A 21,535-nucleotide genomic window follows, 5' to 3' on the forward strand; every position below is an offset into this window, starting at 1 on the left:
CGCCTCAAGAACTACAGCTCCCCCACCACCCCCTGTCCACACATACACGACAGGAGAGTCACTACGCTTTGCCCCGGCAACGCCTCAAGTACTACACCCCACCCACACCACACATACACGACAGGAGAGTCACTACGCTTTGCCCTGGCAATGCCTGAAGACCTTCCTCTTTGGCCGCACCTTTGATCAAAGGCCACCCATGCCCTCCCTCTCCCCTCTCCCCTCCCACCTCCCGTATACCCAGCTCAGGTGCCAAGCCTGGAACTGTCCAGTGTCTTGGGATACCCGTCCCCTTACGGCGTGAAAGGCGCTGCTGCATCAATGTAAATCTGTTGCCATTGGCTCAATCGCTCTTGGGTCACTAGATCCATTTGGATGAAGAAGGTATCGTCGGCCCATTCCATCTCATCCTTCCAGAAGAATCCATGCCTGGTGTCTGTCATGAAATGACTTCACAATCCTTTGCAATTGACCTTTACAACAACAACAACAAAATTACATTTATGGAGCGCCTTTCACGTCGGGAGGACGTCCCAAAGCGCTGAACAGTCAGCTGTCGGGGCCCGAGCATGGGGGAGGGGTGGTGTTGGGGTGAGGGAAGGCAGAAAGGTAGGAGGGAGACCAAAGGCACGGTCGAAGAGAAGGGTCTTGAGACCGGCCTTGAAGGAGGCAAGGGAGGAAGCGAGGCGAAGGGACCGTGGGATGGAGTTCCAGAGTGTGGGGGCAGAGAGGCTGAAAGCCCGGCCATCGATGGTAGGGGGTGTTGGGTGGGAGACATGGAGCAGGCCTGAGCCCAATGAGCGGGCAGGTTGGTAGGGAGTCGACAGGTCAGAGAGGTAGGAGGGGACAAGGCCATGAATGGCCTTAAAGGTGAGGACGAGGATCTTGAACTCGATCCTCTGGCGGATGGGGAGCCAGTGGAGTCAGGCGAGGGTGGGAGTGATGGGGTCACGGAGCCTGGTGTGTGAGAGTACACGAGCTGCAGAGTTTTGGATGATCTGCAGTTTGTGAAGGGAAGAGGTGGGAAGGCCAATGAGGAGGGAGTTCCCGTAATCGAGCCTTGATGTGACGAATGCGTGGGTGAGGGTTTCGGCAGCCCGAGGGGTGAGGCAGTGGCGGAGTCTGGCAATGTTGTGGAGGTGGTGGTAGGCAGTGCTGGTCATGGCGTTGGATGTGGGGGAGAAAGGACAGTTCAGGGTCAAACAAGATAACCAGGTTCCTGACTGGCTTAGTGAGGTTGAGTGTGCAGCCGTGGAACCTGATGCTGCCAACGCCTGAGGTGCGGGGGCGCTGCTGCGAGCCAATCAGGAGTGCCTCAGTCTTGATGATGTTGAGTTGAAGAAAGTTGTCCCTCGTCCAGGACTTGATGTCAAGACAGGCAGTCAGTCAGGACGCAAGTAGTCCTGGAGCTCAGGGTGGAGGCAGAGAGGTAGAGTTCCAACCAAGGAACTCATTCTTTGCAAACCAGGCAATGGAAACAGTGGCAATAATAAGATAAGTATATATGATCTGTCCAGGCAATGACATGACCATTTGTCATTTCATGTGTTCTTATAGATATAGAAAGTTAACAGAAAATAAACGTCAATTGGCACTAACCACAATATACAGGAGTGCTGCAGGTGTGAGTGAGTTATAATACCCATGATGTGAAAGGTTTATTTTGTGTAAACTGCCAGTCCTGATGTACACTCTATTTACACTGTATACAGAATGTGGTGCTTTATTTTTCTACACATATACATATTTATACAGTGCCACTTTTTTCTCTTATAGTTCCATAACTAACTTAGGAATCAGAGTGTAATACCGTACATGTCACAATAATTGGCAGACTTGACAAAGGACACGCTCAACAAGTCTTTGTTGGAATCAATTGCTCCTTTGGTGAGAATGGTTCTCATTCAGCTTTCTTTTAGAAAATATTCTGTCATTCAAAGTCACATATTCTTGTATCTTCTTTCTTTCCCTTAGATAAGATTTAGATAAGTGGCTGTTTAATAGACTATCTATCCAAACCAAACTCGAATGCAGAAAACTGTATTGTGAAAGAAATACGAATGGTTGCAAGATCCCATTTAAACTGTCAAATCTCTCAATTGCTAGGTTAGAAATCCTATTAATAAAAGTGTACTGCCATCAAGGTCAGTAGTTTTACTGTCTACTGGAAATATATGCCCTAGTTTCATGAGATGGGTGCGGTTCCTTTCAAGATAAATAGTGATGACATCTTCTTCTTTTCACACCAAAGCAGAGCAACTCCATCAAACAAATTTTCCTGATGAATTCATGTTGCACATTTCATCTATTCAGCATAAAAAAATTCAGTTGGCACAAATCTGTTTCAGGAATTTCTTGCTTCTTCAGACCAGTAAAACAGGTTAAACATTGGTCAGGAACAGACATTTTCTCACACATTCCTCACTTTTAAAAATAGACTTTTCTTCCCTGTTATATGTTCAACCCTTGCAAAGACTCCTAATTGTAATAGATGTCTATTTTCAATTCTAGTATGCATATTTTATAATGTATATGTTATTTCTGTAGTTATTAGAAACAAAGGAACAGGAGTAGGCCATTTAGCCACTTGAGCCTGTTCCAACATTCTATAAAATCATGGCTGATCTCTACCTTAACTCCAATTACCTGCCCTTGCCCCGTATCCCTTGATTCCCTGTCCTAACAAATATCTATCCACCTCAGTCTTGAAAATGTGAATGGATCCAGCATCCGCAGCCTTTTGGGGGAGAGAGTTCCAGATTTCCACTACCCTTTGGGTGGAAATACTGCCTCCTAATTTCACTCCTAAATGGCCTAGCTCTAATTTTAAGATTATGCCCCCTTGTTCTGGAATTATCACATCAAAACTGCTACGAACTGTGACAAATTTCACCCCTTCTTTTTAGATCACCCCTCCATAGGACATTTCATATGCTATTGTCAGCACAAGATGTGTTTGTGTGTCTTAACCAGAGGCCCCTATTAATGTTGCTCTTGAACCAGCAACTAGGAGACACCTACAAGTGAGCCACCCAGGATGTTTTCCCTCCTTATTTTTTCCATCCTTCCCATTGAGAAAGCTCTTCACATATATCTGAGAAATACCTTTGATGGCACGGCCAAGACCAGTTACTATCCATGCAGGCAATCATAGGGACATTCTTCCACTCTGCAGCACTGCTTATAACATATTTGGTGAGGCTTTCTTATTAAATGATTTCATATGAAGCTAACCTTGTCTACTAGCAGTTCTCTCTCTGTCTGACAACAATTGAAACATGAGAGGATAGGAATAAATCAAATGAATTTTCCAAAAACAAACCAGAATCAAGCAAGAAATAAACACATTAAATAGAAAAACAGAGTGATTATAAGCAAGGTAATCATAAAATTGGGGGACATTGCTGTCCATAATTGGCTACCGAGTTTCACCCACAAAATATGCAGTCAATCCACTTTACAATATATTCTGTGAAGCAGTTTGAGACATTTCAATTATATAATAATGCTACATCAACTGAAAGGCTTATTATTATAATAATAATAATAATAATAATAATCCTTGCATTTGATATAGCGCTTTTCACGTCGGGAGGACGTCCCAAAGCGCTTCACAGAACACACTGTAAAGTGAATTGACTGTATATTTGTGGGCAAATGCGGCAGCCAATTGCGCACAGCAATGTCCCACAAACAGTCGTGGATTGAAAATGACCAATTTATTATTGTTTTTGGTTTTGGAGGGATTATTATTAGGCGTGTGGAGTAAGGAAACTTGCCCAAGGTTTCGCCCTGCCTGGAATTGAACTCAGGTCTCTCGCTTGCAAAGCAAGTGCTCTAACCACTGAGCTACAGGACTCCACAATAAAATATTAATTGGCCAGTTAGCACTTTTTACCTTATTAATTTAGTTTCATTGAGACTGCGAGGTCTCACTACTACAGTACAGCATCCCTGGAAGGTACGCTTTGTAACTGATGCTGATAGCATCTGTTTTAACGTACCTTCATGGATGAAATTTAATGAAGTGTTAGATGAGGACCACTGAAAAGGAAAATTCATACAGTCGTTCAATAAATATAAATTTAGCAAAGGTTGAAATGAAGCACAAGTAATTTCTAATTTAATTATTTTGCCTTTTTGCACTCATCAACGAAGCAATGAGAGATTTGAAACTTCATTCCTATCTTAATTGTAATCGCAAACCATTCAATCAAATCGAGCACTGAGCTTCCCTGATGGCTCGGTTGGTAAAGTCAAATGGCCAGTGCAAAAGTGAGCCCAAAAGATGCCAGGTTCAATCTGTAGTCTGTGCTGAGGTAAATAATTGCAGTCGAGGATCCAAGGACACGACTATTGGTCTCAGATGCCCTGAACTATGGAGAAGAAAAGTCAGCTGCCTTTTCTGAATCTATAGAAATCTATAATGCAGTAAGAGGCCATTCAATGAATGATATTGACAATTAGTGCCCATGATATCATACCACAGGAGTCGCTGAGCTCTTGAAAGGAGATGTCTCAAAGTTGCCCCGATAGAGGTGCATACCATTTTAAATGGCATTGAAAAAGCAAACCTAGAATACTTTTGGATGCAACAAGGCAGTAGAATAAGAGGACACAGGTTTAGAGTTGTAATGGGCAATTTCAGGACAGACAACAAGAAATATTTCTTCAACCAGAGGTTAAATAATGACTGCAATAAGTTGACAGGAAGGGTGGTTGAGGCCAGGACATAAGACTTGTTTGAAAAAAACGTTTCTCTTCAGAAGCTGCAGATCATCCAAAACTCTGCAGCTCGTGTACTCTCACACACCAGGCTCTGTGATCCCATCATTCCCACCCTCGCCCGACTCCACTGGCTTCCCATCCCCCAGAGGATCGAGTTCAAGATCCTCATCCTTAAGGCCATCCATGGCCTTGCCCCCTCCTACCTCTCTGACCTGCTGACTCCCTAATAAACTGCCAGCTTCCTCCGTTCATGGGGCTCCGGACTGCTCCATGTCTCCCACCCGACCCGTCCTACCATCGGTGGCCGGACTTTCAGCCTCTCTGCTCCCACACTCTGGAACTTCATCCCACAGTCCCTTCGCCTCGCCTCCTCCCTTGTATCCTTCAAGGTCGGTCTCAAGACCCTTCTCTTCGACCATGCCTTTGGTCTCCCACCCACCTCTCTGCCTTCTCTCACCCCAACACCACCCCTCCCCCATGCTCGGGCCCCGACAGCTGACTGTTCAGCGCTTTGGGACTTCCTCCCTACGTGAAAGGCACTCTATAATGTAATTTTGTTGTTGTTGTTGTTTAAAAATGCCAAAAGTTTTCAGAACATAATAGTACCTACGACTATCATCATCAATGACACATGAACGATTATAGAAAGCTCTGATCTCAAATAAACTTGTACTGCACCTAATGTACAGAGGGCCAAAGATTTGAAGTGACCTTGGGACGTCCTGCCGATGAGAAAGACCCTACATAAATGTAAATTTATATTGTATTTTAATCAATGGCTTTCTAAATAGCGATGTCCCTGTTACTTTCTAATCTAATGCTAACAGTTTGTGTCTACTTTATGGTTTACACAAAACCCAGTGCCAAATGTGATGATCAAACATTATGTCAAACAACAACAACAACAAGATTCCATTTATAGAGTGCCTTTCACGTCGGGAGGACGTCCCAAGGCGCTGTACAGTTGGGTCAGGACCCGAGCAAGGGGGAAATGGTCAGGGTGAGGGGAGGGAAGGGAGGGAGCGAGGAGGGGGTAGGGAGTCGAGAGGGGAGCTGAAGGCTCGGTCAAAGAGAAAGGTCTTGAGACCGGCCTTGAAGGAGGAAAGGGGGAGGCGGCGAAGGCACTGGGGGATAGAGTTCCAGAGCCTCGGGGCTAACACAGGAATGTCTCCAAGTGCTGCAGGTACATTTTTAAATGACAAATTGGTATTATGCTGTTAAGTTACAGATCAGCCATGATCTAAGGAAATGGCGGGGTAGGTTTGATGGGCCAAATTACTTATTCCTTATCCTATAATGTCAGGAACTGGTTATGTGAAAATAACAGCGAATTAGTATCAATAATGTGACACACTTCCCAATCCAATAGATGGTGTTGTTAGACATTGAAGCAAATAATAACTTTACACTGGTTCTACACAGCTCATTATTATTATATTATTCATTGTTCATACTGTACATGGTGCATATCCACCTGAGCCAGTCAGAAATCCTGACGGGCCTTAAATGTTAAATTCTTTTGAACCAAAAACTGATCAATACATGCTGTTTATTGCATTCTGTCCTACTGTTTGCTAAGATTTCACAGTCCCCTCTGGCTTTTCCTTTTAGATCATGAAAGATTCGTTCTTTAACGAAGGCCAAAACATCTTTCCTGCCCAACCTTGCCTCAATGAATTCAAAACTGGACATGATGTTCAATACATTTCTGATACGTTTTTTGCTATCAAGATATTTGTCTTCATCCAGACAAATATTTGAAAAGGAAAAATGTAAAAGTTTATGAGGAAAAGGCAATGTAGAGGGAATAAACAGACAACTCTTTCAGAGAGGCAACATAGGCACAATGAGTTGAATAGCCTTCTTCTTTACTGTAAAATTCTATGATTCTGATCTGCTTCTACAGTCTCGATCTCCACTGTGATCCTCATCGCTTTACCACAGCTTTAGCTTCTCTTTAAAGGGGCTGCCCAGGCCCCGAAGGTAGTGCAGAGGAGAGCAATGAAGATGATCCCCAATGTTAGAAGAATGAACTACAACAACAACAACAAAATTACATTTATTGGGAAGGCCGATGAGGAGGGAGTTTCCATAATCGAGCCTTGATGTGACAAATGCGTGGGTGAGGGTTTTGGCAGCCTGAGGGGTGAGGCAGTGGCAGAGTCTGGCAATGTTGCGGATGTGGTAATAGGCAATGCCAGTCATGGCGCGGATGTGGGGGAAAAAGTACAGTTCAGGGTCAAACAAGACACCCAGGCTCCTGACTGGCTTAGTGAGGTTGAGTGTGCAGCCGTGGGGCTGATGCTGCCAGCGCCTGAGGTGCGGAGGCGCTGGTGCGGGCCAATCAGGAGGGCCTCGGTTTTGCTGACATTCAGATGGAGAAAGTTGTCCCTTGTCCAGGACTTGATGTCGGACAGGCAGTCAGGCAGGACGCCAGTAATCCTGGAGTTCAGGGTGAAGGCAGAGAGGTAGAGTTGGGTGTCATCCACATACATGTAGAAATTTACGTCATGTCTACGGATGATGTCACCAAGGGGGAACATGTAGAGGATGAAGAGGAGGGAACCTAAAATACAGCCCTGAGGAATGCCGCACGAGATGGTGCGGGGGCTAGAGGAGAAGCCGTTTGCAGAGACGAAATGGAGGCAGTGTGAAAGATAGGACTTGAACCAGTCAAGGACAGAACCTAGAAGGTTGAGGTGGAAGGAGAGGTGGTGGAGGAGGATTGAGTGGTCCACAGTATCAAAGGCGGCGGAGCGGACGAGGAGGCAGAGGGAGCCTTGGTCACACATGGTCAGGATGTCATCTTTGAACTTGACCAGAGCAGTTTCCATGCTGTGGGCAGCATGGAGGTGGAGCTGGGATTTAAGGAGGGGGGGGGGGGGGGGGAATGGGGTCCAGGGAGCAGGTGGTGAGCTTCATGGAGGATATGGTGTAGCAGCAATTAGACAAGCTGGAGCTCTTTAATCTCAAAATGTGATGCCTCACAGGGAACCTTATAGGAGTACATAAGATTTTAAATGGGATTGAGGAACTGAAGAATAGTTTTAGATGCACCAGGATAGCAGAACATGAGGGCACAGGTTCAGAGGTGCAAAGGGCATTTTCAGAGGAGATACCTGGAAATATTTATATCACCAGATGTAATTAACCAACTGGAATGAGTTACCAGTAAAGGTTGTTAAGATTAGGATGCTGTCTGAATTAATTTAAGAATAGCTTGATGGTGTAATAGGAGAAATGTAGGGTGAGTATTCTGGAAGGATAAAAGGATAACATCAAACTAAAATAATAATCCTTACATTTTTACATTTTTGGTATGTAATAATCTAAGGAATAAATGGACTGAAGGATCTTTTTCTTTCCTCTCTCTTGGAACTGGGGCCAATTTAGACTTCCCATGCAGCCCCCACTGAGACCAGCACACAACTTGAATCAGGAGTTACACTAGGGAGCTTCTAATCCATAAGGTGTAGCTCTATCCATTACACCACCAGGGCTGTCCCAAGGAGGCATTTTTATTTATCCTAAATCTCTCTTGTGATATTCTGATTAGCTTCAACTAATCATTTTTGTTGTGCCCGTTTGAATCTCTCTCTTACTCTCTTAATCACTATAATTTATCATCTTCTGAATATCTATCCTAACACTGCCACCAAACATTTTGACAACTGGTAGACAGATTCAATGCCATCATGAAAATATTTAGTTGTTAGGTGATCAAGAGAAGTTGAAGGCCAAGGGGAAAGTGGAGAAACCTAAGGGAAGATGGAGAAGACGTCTGAATCTTGGGAGAAGCCTTCCTAACCAAGAAGAAAAATCAGAATGAGATAATTTTACAGCCCAAGAGGCCATTTGATCATTTGTACCTGCACTGGTTCTCTGAAAGTAAAAATGGAAGTAATGTCAAAGTCGCTCTCTGGTGTTAATAGCATTGCCTACTAGGTATTTTCTTATTTTCCTATTTGTGGGCTTCTCTATATATGTGGTTGGGTATCTTGGTTAGGTGTCAGTCTGGCTCACCGAGATGAACACTCACCTCTGAATCAGAATGTTGTGGGTTCAAGCTCCACGTCAAGACTTTGAAGGCATAATCCAGGCTGACATGCTGATACCATGCAGGGGAGTGCTGCATTGTTGGAGGTGAAGCCCTTCGGATGAGATGTTAAACTGAGATCCCATTTGCCTGTTTAGAAGGACATTAAAGATCCCATGGAACTATTGGAAAAGAAAAGGGAGTTTATCCTGGTGTCCTGGCTAACAAACCCCAGCTAAAAACTGTTCATGGCTTTTTGCAGGACATTGCTATGCACAATTTGGTTGCCTGCAAAATACACAGTCATTGCATTCTATGGTAAATTCTATGAAGTGCTTTGAGATGTGTTCCTGACATGAAAGGTGTTATGTCAAAAGATTTTGACACACCCTCTTTAGATGACATGAAATGAACGGGTAAACTTCTCCCAGACTTCACTCTGGACAAAAACAGTCTTTTCTGTGGAAAATCCCAAATCAGAGAAAGTTTGGCTGAAATCAACAATTTAGCCCCATGAGTTAAGTGCATCCCATCACTTCAATGCACTATACCAGTATATTCCCCAAGATTGCTTACGGTAGGACATATAGATCAACAAAGACATAGACTTACTAATGCCAATGCAGAATTGTAGTGTGAAATTAAGGGGTTTTGCGACTGACTTTTGGGGTAGAATATTTCTATACAAATTACAACTAGTCTTGACTGTGAGAGTTTTTAAATAATAATAATATAATAATAATCCTTGCATTTGATATAGCGCTTTTCATGTCTTCTAGACGTCTCAAAATGTATAAATGTATAAATGGTTCAAAATGTAGCAGTGTTGCAAATGTTTAATATTAATCAGAACAGTTCTAGTTTGGTGACTTCTCCTCCAATGTGTATTCTGTAACTTCGCTCTTATCAAATGTCTTGTTAACTGTACTAACATTTGTTCTAAAGTGTCTCATTGAATTTGCTTTTATGCACTATATTTCGATACAGACTGGTATCAAAATTGGGAACTAGTAAATTTGTTTGGATGTTTCATACTAGACAATACATTTACCAGTTGAGCCATTGAAAGAGCTCCTGAACTCTTGATGTCCAGCTACAAAGTAGTATTGGTTGAGGCAAGGAAGCAGTCTTCAATTTGCCCTACAGAGACAACAGAGGAGAACATTTGATTTTCTACTGATACTAACACTTCCCTCAGGCATCCAGAAACAGTAATTTGATCAATCACCTTATTGGACATTACAGCTTGCAAAATACTTGCCATGTTAACCTACAAAAACAGTCACTAGACATATTAGTGATTACTGTGAAGTACTTTGAGACATTTTGCAATGATAAAGTACTATAAAAATGCAAATTATTTCTATCTTGCCTGAGATTGCAAAACATACATAGACCGTGATACACTGTGCATTTAAACAGGGAACAAAATAATAGACATTGAACACAGCATATATGCCGAATACATTGCTGGCTAAATGTTTCATTAAAATTTTTTATGGTTTGCTAAAGAATCAGAGAGATTCATAGTGGCATAAAAATATCATACGTGTATCAATGTTGCCTTCTCTAAAGGCGCTCTTTAAGAAAAAGCATAAAGGTAATAATAATAATCCTTGCATTTGATATAGCACCTTTTCAAATCTTTGAGACATCTCAAAGGGCTTTGCAGACTATACTCTAAATTGAATTGATTGTATATTTTGTGGGTGAAATATTGCGCACAGCAGTGTCCAACAAACAGTCGTGTTTTTTTTAAAGAATTATTACCCCCAGAAAAGCGATCCGCCAATTGACTAACAACCAGATTCTTACTTACTGGTAAGTAACCAAAGGGCATGTGGAATAAGGAAATTTGCCTGACATTGCACCCTGCCCGGGAATCAAACTCAGGTTCTCTCGCTTGCGACGCGAGTGCTCTAACCAATTCGCTACAGGACTCCATGCTGCACTGTTCAAATATTTAGAGATCTCTTCTGCCACACTGAGGTCTACAACATGTTAGCAATATGATGGGAACTAAAAGTAATGTCACACTGCAGCATTTGTGAATACTTTAATCCTCGTCAATGATCAAATCACCTTTGTCAGTATAGAAACTGAAGCAATTTTCTGCAGAACTCTGTGAAACAGAATCAGGCTGCAATGCAAAACAAACATCAGTACGCATTCAGGCATTGCACAACAATAGGGTTTCTTCACTCCAACAGGACATTATAATATGATCCATAGAGGAACAAGACATTGTTTATTCAGCTGATAGTAGTCATAATAGTACAAGCTCAGCCAAGCTTTGCTCAAACTAAGGCTTGAACAGACGTAAAGAAAAAAGATCAATGGCATTATCCTGCTTGTCAGGGTTGAACAAACAACACATTTCAAATAACTTGCAAACAATAATCATTCTTACCAGTACTAAGTATTCACAACTGGTATTAGCAATGATTTAAATTCTGAAAGAGAGCAATATGTTGGTATTACAATCTTACATCATAACATCACCTTATATTTCCTTTTCAGTCACTTCAGAATTTATGCAGTTATGTGGGTTATAAAACTGAGAGATCCATAAACCAAGAGCGATTCACCATGAAGCATGTCGTAAAAACTCAGCTTGAAGCCTCAAAATACATAATTTTGTGCAAACTCATTCAAAAGGAGGTTTCTCCCAATTTTCTCCCCTCCTTTCTCTTCTGCTGATGGCAGCAGTGTTGGAAATGCTCAGCAGGCTGATCAGAAAGAAAAAGGTAGGTTTAGGTTTCTGATGTTAATGTTCACTTTACAACTAGACTGAAGGAGCTGGAGAAGTTCCTTTCACAGTGCCATCAAGGCAGCTACTTTTTATTAAAAAAATGATATTTGCTTTTAAATAAAATAAAAACTCTTAACGAAAATGGAATGTGGGATGAAGTTAAATTTTTATTTTTATTCCTAATATTGTATAATTTTTGTTCACGCACCTTCTACTTTCCAGTAATGTGTGCGCAGTTAGTCTCTAACCAACATTGAAGGCTAAATCTTCAGAGCAGATGTGATAGTTTGATGAGTTTCTAGGGTACTATTCCACATCTTTGCTTCATAGATTGAATGGATGAGATAAAATGAAATTGAAATTGAAAACAAGATAGTTGAAAGTACTATGCTCAAAGCTAATTAAAACCTAAAGCTTCTTTTTAAGATGAACTATTAACTCTTAAATATACAATGGGTTTAAGATTTTTTTAATCAACTAATAATCTGCACTTATTGCATCTAGCACCTTCACATAGGTTAATGACTCAAAGCAAGAAAGTTATTTATTTCAAAAGAATATATTCAGAATTAATTTACGATTTATTTTGTCACAACTTCTCTCCTGGAGTTACTGATCATTGAAGGAATACTTTTCAATGGAGGCTATGACCTCCCATACATGTTCACCATGTATGATGATCGACACAGTGTTGACAGGTTATTCAACTATGGAGAGCACCAAACTCCAACCTGATTCTGCCCCACACACATGCACTTTCGAGCAGAGGTTGCTAGATACTCTAGTCACATTAAAGGATATGGGGAAAGAACTAAAATATTGGTATTACAGAACACTGCAGAGTATCAGGCTAGTGGGGATGTAAGTTTAAATCCAATGTCACTGAGCTACAGTGCTATGCTTATGGTCTGCATGACATAGTAGCACAATGGGCAATGCCTTTACCTGTTGGATCATTGAGGGAGCTCCTTAGATTGTACAGAATCATTTTATTTCTGGTTTCTCTAGAAAAAAGTCTTCTCATAACAGGTTTAAGCTGATGTCAGTCTGGCTGTTGGTAGCACTCTCATCTTTGAGTCAGAAGGTTGTGTGTTCAAGCCCCACCTCAGGTCCTGAAACTCGTATAATTGGCTGACTCTCCAGTGAAGTGCTGCAATATTGCAATATTGCAATATGCTGCAATATTGGAGATCCTTTGAATGAGACGTCATAATAATAATAATAATCCTTGCATTTGATATAGCGCTTTTCACGTCGGGAGGACGTCCCAAAGCCCTTCACAGAACACACTGTAAAGTGAATTGACTGTATATTTGTGGGCGAACGCGGCAGCCAATTGCGCACAAACAGCCGTAGATTGAAAATGACCAATTTATTATTGTTTTGGGTTTTGAAGGGATTATTATTAGGTGTGTGGAGTAAGGAAACTTGCCCAAGGTTTCGCCCTGCCTGGAATTGAACTCAGGTCTCTCGCTGCTCTAACCACTGAGCTACAGGACTCCACGTTAAACTGAAGTCTCATCTACCTGTTCAGTGGAAGTTAAAAATCCCATGGAACAAGTCAAAAAGAGAAGGGAGATTTCCCGGTGTTCTGGCCAACAGTCCCCCAAATAAAATTGGTAACTCACTCCGTGGTTTATTTGTGAAACATTGCTGTGCACAAATTAGCTGCCGCGTTCGCCTATAAATACGCAGATCACTACATTTCACTGTAAATTCCTGTGAAATGCTTTGAGATGTCACTATGATAAGGTCAAAAGCAAGGATTATTATTACTCTGTTTATGTGGAATCCTGTATCTTAGTGGGTAGCGCGCTCGCCTCGCGAGAGGACCTGGGTTTGATTCCTGGACAGGGCGAAATGTTGGGCAAGTTTCCTTACTCCATATACCTCTGTTCGTAGGAAATACGAAGTAAGTAAGCAGTAAGTAGGAACCGGGTTGTTAGTCGATTGGTGGATCGATTTTCCGGGGATAATAATCCCTTCCAAAAAAAAATGATTGGATCACTCAATCCACGACCGTTCGTGGGACACTGCTGTGCGCAACTGGCTGCTGCGTTTCACCCACAGAACACACCATCGGTTCACTTTACGGTATATTCTGTGAAGCGCTTTGAGACGTCTCGAAGGCGCGACGAGGCGCTGTATCAAAGGCAAGGTTTATCAGCATTAAGGTGTTCGGACGCCCCGGTAACCGAACGAGGTGCAACATTTCCTCATGACGCCGCAGATTATTCCTTTCCCTTTGAGTTTGCAAATGGGGGGGGGGGGGGGGTGGGGGGGGGCGTTCTGATAGGAAACAAAAGTGCTTGAACTTAGATATTTTTAAAAATATCTGTTTTCCACACAAGTTCTCCAAACACTTCTCAGAGGTGTTTTGCAAGGGGGGGGGGGAGGGTGGAGTGGAATAACGGGGGGGGGGTGGGAGGGCGCGCGCGGGGTGGGCTGGGAGTTGTAGTTCCTCCGCCTTCCCTCGACGGTTTGAAACGCCCGCCGCCCGCTGCCTCCTGGGACTACAAGTCCCGGCGTGCCCCGCGTCGCGCCGCGCAGGCGCCCCGGACATTTCCTGGCGGCTGCGGGTGGCCTGATCCCACAGGCGGATTAAAGGCCGTGTCGGCGGCCGCCGCTCGACGCTGACAGCCGCCCCCCCCTCCCCTCCTCCTCCCCACAGCAACCACACCTGGAGGACCGTCCCTCTGCCACCGCCACAGGGTATCGTGCTGAATGGTTTGATTTGAGAGAGAGAGAGAGAGAGAGGAGGGGGTGAATGGAGCTGAGGAGGAGGCGCGGGGCCTGGAGGGCTGTCATGTCGGTGCGGCACTAACGTGCGTCTGTGTTTGTTTATTTACAGGGTACAGGTTCAGGCTGTCAAACCCCAGCGGGTGTGTGTCCTCCCCTCCCCCCCCCTCCCCCCCCACCCCACCCCCCGCTCCAGCCTCTGCGGAAAGATGGAGGAGACCGAATCCGTGCACACCAGGCGGTTTGAAGCGGCTGTCAGTGTCATTCAGAGTTTACCTAAAAACGGTGAATGCATTTTCTTCCCTCTCACTCCCCCCCACTCTCTCTCTCTCCCCCTCCCCCCCACCCCTCACCTCTCTCTCTCCCCCTCCCCCCAACCCCTCACCTCTCTCTCTCCCCTCCCCCCCACCCTCACCTCTCTCTCCCCCTCCCCCCACCCCTCACCTCTCTCTCCCCCTCCCCCCCACCCCTCACCTCTCTCTCCCCTCCCCCCCACCCCTCACCTCTCTCTCCCCCACCCCTCACCTCTCTCCCCCCCTCCCCCCCACCCCTCACCTCTCTCTCCCCCTCACCCCTCACCGCTCTCTCCCTCTCCCCCCCCTCCCCCCCCCACCTCTCTCTCCCCCTCCCCCCCACCCCTCACCTCTCTCTCTCCCTCTCCCCCCCACCCCTCACCTCTCTCTCCCCTCCCCCCACCCCTCACCTCTCTCTCCCTCTCTCCCCCTCCCCCCCCACCCCTCACCTCTCTCTCTCCCCCTCCCACCTCTTTTGTAACTTCACCCCCCACCAGCCGCAGTTCTTGAAAGTAGCTCTGGTTTGGTTTGTTTTCTCCACAAAATATACAATCAATTTACTTTACAGTATATCCTGCGAAGCGCTTTGAGACGTCTGGAAGTTGTGACAAGGCGCTCTTATCAAATTTGAGGATTATTGCTGTTGTTAATGTTTTTTATTACTGTGAAGCTTCTGCTTCTCTTCCATTCCCGTTCTCTTCTTGTCCCCCTCTCCCATACCCCATACACAAGCCTGTCAGCCTCTTCTGTTGTTATTAATGTCATTATTATTATTATTATTATTAATGTCAGTTCTGCTATCAGGAGCTGTCACATTAATCAGCTCCTCAATTTTTTTATGATCAGTCCTTCCTACATGTATTATGGCAAGTCACAAAATGTGATTTGCGTTGTTCACTTGGGAAGTTGAAATCATGAGTTAAGTTAAAATGCAAATCTTTATTTAGTGCTGGCAGTGCTATTATCTATTTACACTAAATTTAATATTTATATTCCAAACATGATAGAAAGGGATTTTTATTTTTGTTTTAAGTTGACTGTTATGATGTATAGACCTTGGTGTTAGATTAAATGTACTTTACATCTCCAAACAGGTGCCTGGCCATCTGTCAATTTGAAAGGTGCTTCTAAATGGAGAATGGCGTTGCGTATTGGCAACAAATACAGATGCTTTAAGTGTCCTTTCAATAAGTTGTCATTGGGTTAGTTGAAGGGAGAGTCTTTATTGTGGGATGGGAGAAGAGCAGGAACAGCTGTACATGGTTTAACTAACATTGAATTGTGTGCAGTTGAGGGAGTATCATATTTCAAGCCAAACTTTTGCATCTGGGGTCAAATAAGGGTACTTTAAATGATTTTTTAGATTTGTATTTCAGTGACTGACTTGTTGTTAGTCAAAAATAATTAAATCTAAAAATTGTGGATTTGTCATGTAATAAAAGGCACTAATGCGTAGAGCTGAGTTGCTGAATTTCTTAATAATAATAAATCTTGCATTTGATGTAGCACCTTAGCACACCGTTGAGATGTCTCAAAGCACTTCAAAGCTCGGCGTCGTGCTCTGCCTCTTGTCAAGCGCTCTGGGACACTCCCCTGCATGAGGAGTGCTATATAGATGCATGTTGTTCTTCACAGAATATACTGTAAAGTGAATTCACTGTATATATTGTGGGTGAATCGCAGAAGCCAATTGCGCACAGCAGTATCCCACAAAGAGTCCTGGGTTGAGCAACCAAATTACTGTTATTATTTATTTTGGAAGGGATTATTACCCCCAGAAAGAGATCTGACAAATCGATTTAACAACCCTGTTCCTACGAACTGCTAGGTAAACGGAGGAGTATGGAATAAGGAAATTTGCTTAAGGTTTTTCCCTGTCCGGGAATCGAACCCAGGTCCTCTCGCTTGGGAGATGAGCGCTCTAACCAATATACTACAGGACTCCAATTTCTGTAACACACAGGTTTACTACAAAGACTAATAGCTAAATCTGTGACCTTATGTTAAAATGTTGATTGGCAACGAGTTATGGAGTTAAAACTTGATGCAGCTCTGTGATAGTGAAATGAAAGTTGGGATCAGATCTCTGCGCTCCAGCTCTGCTCTTGATACAGTATTTGCATTTGTGTATATACATACACTCATAACCAAGGCTTGGTGCCTACTTTGATTCATATGCAAAGAGTTGAGCAGTTGCTCACTTTACCCCAACTGGTAGAACCACAGCTCAGTGGGTAGGGATGTGTTTCTAGACTGTGGGCAGGAAGATGGTGGTAATGCTGTGTTCACAATGGCAAGCTGCACTGTTTTAGCTGGATGTACTCCAGCAGTACCCAGTGCACATTCTAGGGTCCCCAAACCTTGACTCTTGACAACTTGCATCCAAACTTTCTGGGATTAAATAAACAGGGTGTGTCTTTCCAGGGTGAGAGTACACTCTCTAAACCAACCAAACAGAAATTTCCATTATTTGACCAAAGAAATCAGCACAAAAGAAGGCAATTTGGCTCATTGTGTCTGTGCTGGCTCTTTGAAAGAGCTATCCATTAAATCCAATTAATCTTTTTCCCGAACCACTGCAAATTACCAAATATTAGCTATCTATCCAGTTCCTTCTTGAAATCTAATATAGATATTAGCTAATAGTCATTCACTTACAAAATACAGTAACTACACTTTACAGTAAATCCTACAGTTCAACTCTGAAGTCCTTTGCTTTGTCCACCTGACATGAAAAGCATCGTATCAAGTGTAAGGCTTATTATTATTATGTGGATGACACCCAAATCGACTTTTCCTCCAGCTTCGTCTCCCAGTCCACTGATGTCTTGTCAGCTTGTTTGACAGACATCAAGGCCCTGTTAAGCGCAAATTTCCATCAGCTGAATGTCGGCAAGACGGAAGCCATACTCATTGGCTCCCATCAACGTCTCTCTGCTGCGGGTAAAGCGCTCTGGGATGCCACCCTGGGTGAGAGGTGCTATATAAATACCAGTTTTTGTTGTTGGCTTGGAATGAATCATCATGTCTCTGCTTCCCTCCTTCCTCTCCACTGATCCCTCCATGAACCTTTACAATCCAGCCTGCCTCCAGCACTGATCTGCCTGTTCAAAAGTCACTAATGAAGTTCTCTCTATCTGTGACCTGTGCTCTCTTTGCCTCTTCATTCTCTTGTACCTCTCTGTTGCTTCTCAAATGTTGACAATTTCATTCTTCACCACCTTTTCTTCAAGGTCCTGTCCTAGTTTCACTCTTAGCAATTCTTGTGTCCTCACTAAGTGTTCCAGTGTTTTTTCCTCCCACTCCACACAGTTGCATGCAGTGTTCCTCAGGGCTCTATTCTGTCCTCCTTTTCGCCATCTTATTGTCTCAGTGACGTCATTCATAGACATTAGGATCCACTTCCACATGTACGCAGATATTACACAACTCTTTATTCCTCTACCCGTAATTCGAGGCACACTGCTGTTCTGACTGATTGCCTGTCAGACATCAAGTGCTAGATCAGTTCTAACTTTCTACAGCTCAACATTAACAAGATCAAAGTTGTTCCACTTGGCTCTCCTATCACCAGCTCCTTACCTCAACCTGTACTGATATTCACTTCACCTAATTAGAGCCAGTGCAGATCCACAGTGTCTAGTTTGATCCCAACTATCCTTCAAGCAATACATCTGGGCTCTCAACTGCTCTCTCTCACCTCCGCAGTATCACCCTTCTCTGCCACTACCTATCCTCCTGCTGCTGAGACCCTCCTTCTTGTGTTCATCACCTCCATGCTCAACAAATCCAATGCCCGCCTTGCAGAACTCCCCAGATCCTCCCTACATGAGCAGCAAACCTGCATTGAGTTTCCGAGCCCAACACCCTTGCCTGACTGCACTGTTTCCCCTTCCCCCAGTGGATTGAGTTCAAAATTCTCATCCTCAGACTTAAATGCCTGCATTGCTTTGCCCCAACTAATCTCTGCGACCCGTGACCTGTTACCCCATGGCTTCCTCCACTTAGCAAATGCCAACCTTCTTTACATCCTCCACCCACTCTCCTCTACCATTGGTGGGTGGGCATTCAGCCATTTGGCTGCTGTCTTCTGGAATTCCATCTCTCTGGAATTCCTTCCACCTTGTCCACTTTGCCCACCTTCCCCCCCCCCCCCCCCCACTCCCCCGCCAGCTCCTTCTCAACCTCAGGCTCCCAGTCAGTTGTGTGAAATGCTTTGAAATGTCCTCCTAACGTGAAGAGTACACATAAATGTGAATTATTTGGGTTATTTGAAACTGGTATATTTCTGTATTCTCTTTGCTATTTCGGCTTTGAAGTGACATGAAGTGTAATTTTTATAAAAATGTTATTTTTATATTTCAGTGACTTTTTTTTGGAAATTAAAATTTCCCATCTCCCTTATCTTCCATCCCTCTTGATTCCAAGCCCCAGCTCGGGTGCAAACCATTTACTGTCCAGTACCTGGGATATAAAAGGCACTATATAAATATCATGGTGTTATTCTTGTTTTTGTTAGCTCCATTTGAAATTACATTGATTCAGTTTTGAGAGGTAATTTTATTGCAGCTGATTACATGATTTCAGATTTTTAAAAGGTACATGTAGATTTGGAGCACAGAAACAACTTGAAGCGCACTTGATGAGGGGTAGCTTCTCGGAGTGTACAATTGCTGTGTGTAGTTGGTCTGCCGCATTCGGGCTACAAACACACAACCACTCCACAGTAAATACTGGGATGCACTTTGGGATGTCCTCCTGACGTGAAAGGTGCTATACCACATGCAAGGATTATTTATTATTTATTTCTCATTGTTAAATGTCTCAAAGCACTTTACGGAGCCAGGGTGAGGACGATGGGGAATGGGGAAAAGAAGGCATAATGGGAGGTTTTAGAGGGATTTTAAGAGCATTGAGGCAGTATGCAAAGCGGAGAGAGTTCCAGAGAGCAGGGCAAGGTGATCTCTTCCACTTTGCCAGAATTCTTTTCAAACATAATTATTTAGTATTGTGTTAGCAACAATAATTTAAAATTGAGTGCCTGCAGGTGATAACGTTTTAATATACCAAAGCACATTCCTAATACATAATGCTTTTTTTAAAAAAAAACAACCAATCAGATACTGGAATGGTGATCTCACACCTAAAACTCTGAGAGCAAAGTTTACACTTCCAGATCCATATAAGGTGAAGTGTTTGGTTGCTTCTTGTAATTCTGCAAATGCAGTAGTTATCTCTTTTATGGGACTATACAATTATAGTGTTTTACTGGAAAAGGTATTTTAAACCACTACTATTAAAAGTTTAAAATGCAGTAATATGTTCTCTCTCTACAGCATAACTCTTTACTCCCTGCCAAGAAATGTGTTCTAACCATATAAAGTCAGGCTGTTCATTTGTTAGAGGAGGATAACTTGCCTCTGCCCAAGCATTACACACTTTGAAGCAGTTATCAATAAATGCCAGTAAGGATAAAGGGAATGTGTGGCATGGAATCTGCAACTCCCGGATGTTTTAATTAGAAGTTAACTGATTGTACATGTTGGAATTACAGTAATGTTGGAAATATAGTATTAAGTGTTTGCTTTATTATATAGGTTCATTTCAGCCATCAAATGAGCTGATGTTGAAGTTCTACAGTTACTATAAACAAGCAACACTGGGCCCCTGCAACACCCCGAGGCCTGGATTCTGGGATCCAATTGGCAAATATAAATGGTAATGTTTGTTTTTAATTACTAACTTTATTGATGCAGTAAAATTGTCATTATGTCAAATGACAGCAGTCTCTATCAAATACAAGATTACTATGTATTTCCAGTTCATTAATCCATCTTTTGATATTTATTTTAGGATCATTTCTGCTTTGTGATTCAGACATACATTAAGAGATTATGCCAATTGCTATTTCAAAGAATCATGGAGTCTTTCTCCCAATTATCTTGTCTTCTCTTAATAATAATAATAATCCTTGCATTTGATATAGCACCTTATCACATGGGTGAAACGTATTGAAGTGTTTCATAGAATATAGTGTAAAGTGAATTGATTGTGTGTTTTGGGGGGTGAAACAAGGCAGTCAATCGCGCCCAGCAGTGTCCCACAAACAGTCGGGTTACTATTTAGTGCTAGGTAAACAGAGGTGTGTGCCGAAGGCTTTGCACTGCCCGGAAATCAAACCGGGGTCCAATCGCTTGCGAGGCGAGGTCATGTCAAATAACAGAAATCTATATCAAATACAAGTTTATTATGTATTTCCAGATCATCATCCAATTTTTTCATATTAATTTTGGATCGTTCTGTCTTGTGATTCAGGCACATAAGAGATTATGCCATTGCTATTACAAAGAATCATGAAGTCTTTCTCCCAGTTATCTTCATCTAAATTTATCCCAGTTTAATTTATTCTAATTGTTTACGGATATTTGCTGGTACAAAATAGTTGCTGAGTTTCCCTATATAACAATATTCACTTTCTAATCAATATTTTTAATCAATTATATTTATTGATACTTCATTCTGAAAACTGTATGATATAAATTCTTTTAAGAACTACAGAAAGCTAAGATTGAAATCAACAATTGCCAAATTCCGGATCCTTTGAAATAGTGTAAATTTAGACATAGATGAGATTTCTCCTCATTTGTATTCACTTTATAGCTTTATGGCTCTTTATGGGGCCTTGCTGTGTGCAGAATGGCTGCTGTTTTGCCTACAAATAATAATAATCCTTGCATTTGATATAGGGCCTTATCACGTCTTCTGGACGTCTCAAAGCGTTTCACAGAAAATACTTTGTGGGCGAAATATAAATTTGCTGGACTTAACAGCAATTGCTTGTGAAGAACTTGAGTCATTTTGATATTATAGGCACTATCAACTGCAAGGATTATTATAATAACTGTTTTGAAAGATATATTAATTGATTTGGTGCTAAAAGGATGAAGCGGTTAGGGGAATAGAACACTTAGCCATCCTCAGCATTAA

General features: G+C 42.8%; 1 protein-coding gene across 3 annotated transcripts in view; it reads left to right on the forward strand.

Moving 5' to 3' along the window:
- The first annotated feature begins 14,435 nt into the window (after positions 1-14,435).
- acbd5a (acyl-CoA binding domain containing 5a) overlaps positions 14,436-21,535 on the forward strand; it is a 51,472-nt gene continuing 44,372 nt past the window's right edge. For 2 of the 3 annotated variants that reach the window (XM_042332429.1, XM_042332431.1), the window contains exons 1-2: positions 14,436-14,540; positions 20,146-20,266. In XM_042332429.1, coding sequence (XP_042188363.1) covers positions 14,465-14,540; positions 20,146-20,266 — 197 coding nt within the window. In that variant the 5' untranslated portion in view covers positions 14,436-14,464. Of the gene's footprint in view, positions 14,541-20,145; positions 20,267-21,535 lie in introns of those variants that run through there. The other variant, XM_042332430.1, reaches the window with a different exon arrangement.

The sequence above is a fragment of the Callorhinchus milii genome, unplaced genomic scaffold (assembly GCF_018977255.1).
Source record: "Callorhinchus milii isolate IMCB2004 unplaced genomic scaffold, IMCB_Cmil_1.0 Scaffold2, whole genome shotgun sequence".
In the NCBI taxonomy this organism is placed as follows: Eukaryota; Metazoa; Chordata; class Chondrichthyes; order Chimaeriformes; family Callorhinchidae; genus Callorhinchus; species Callorhinchus milii.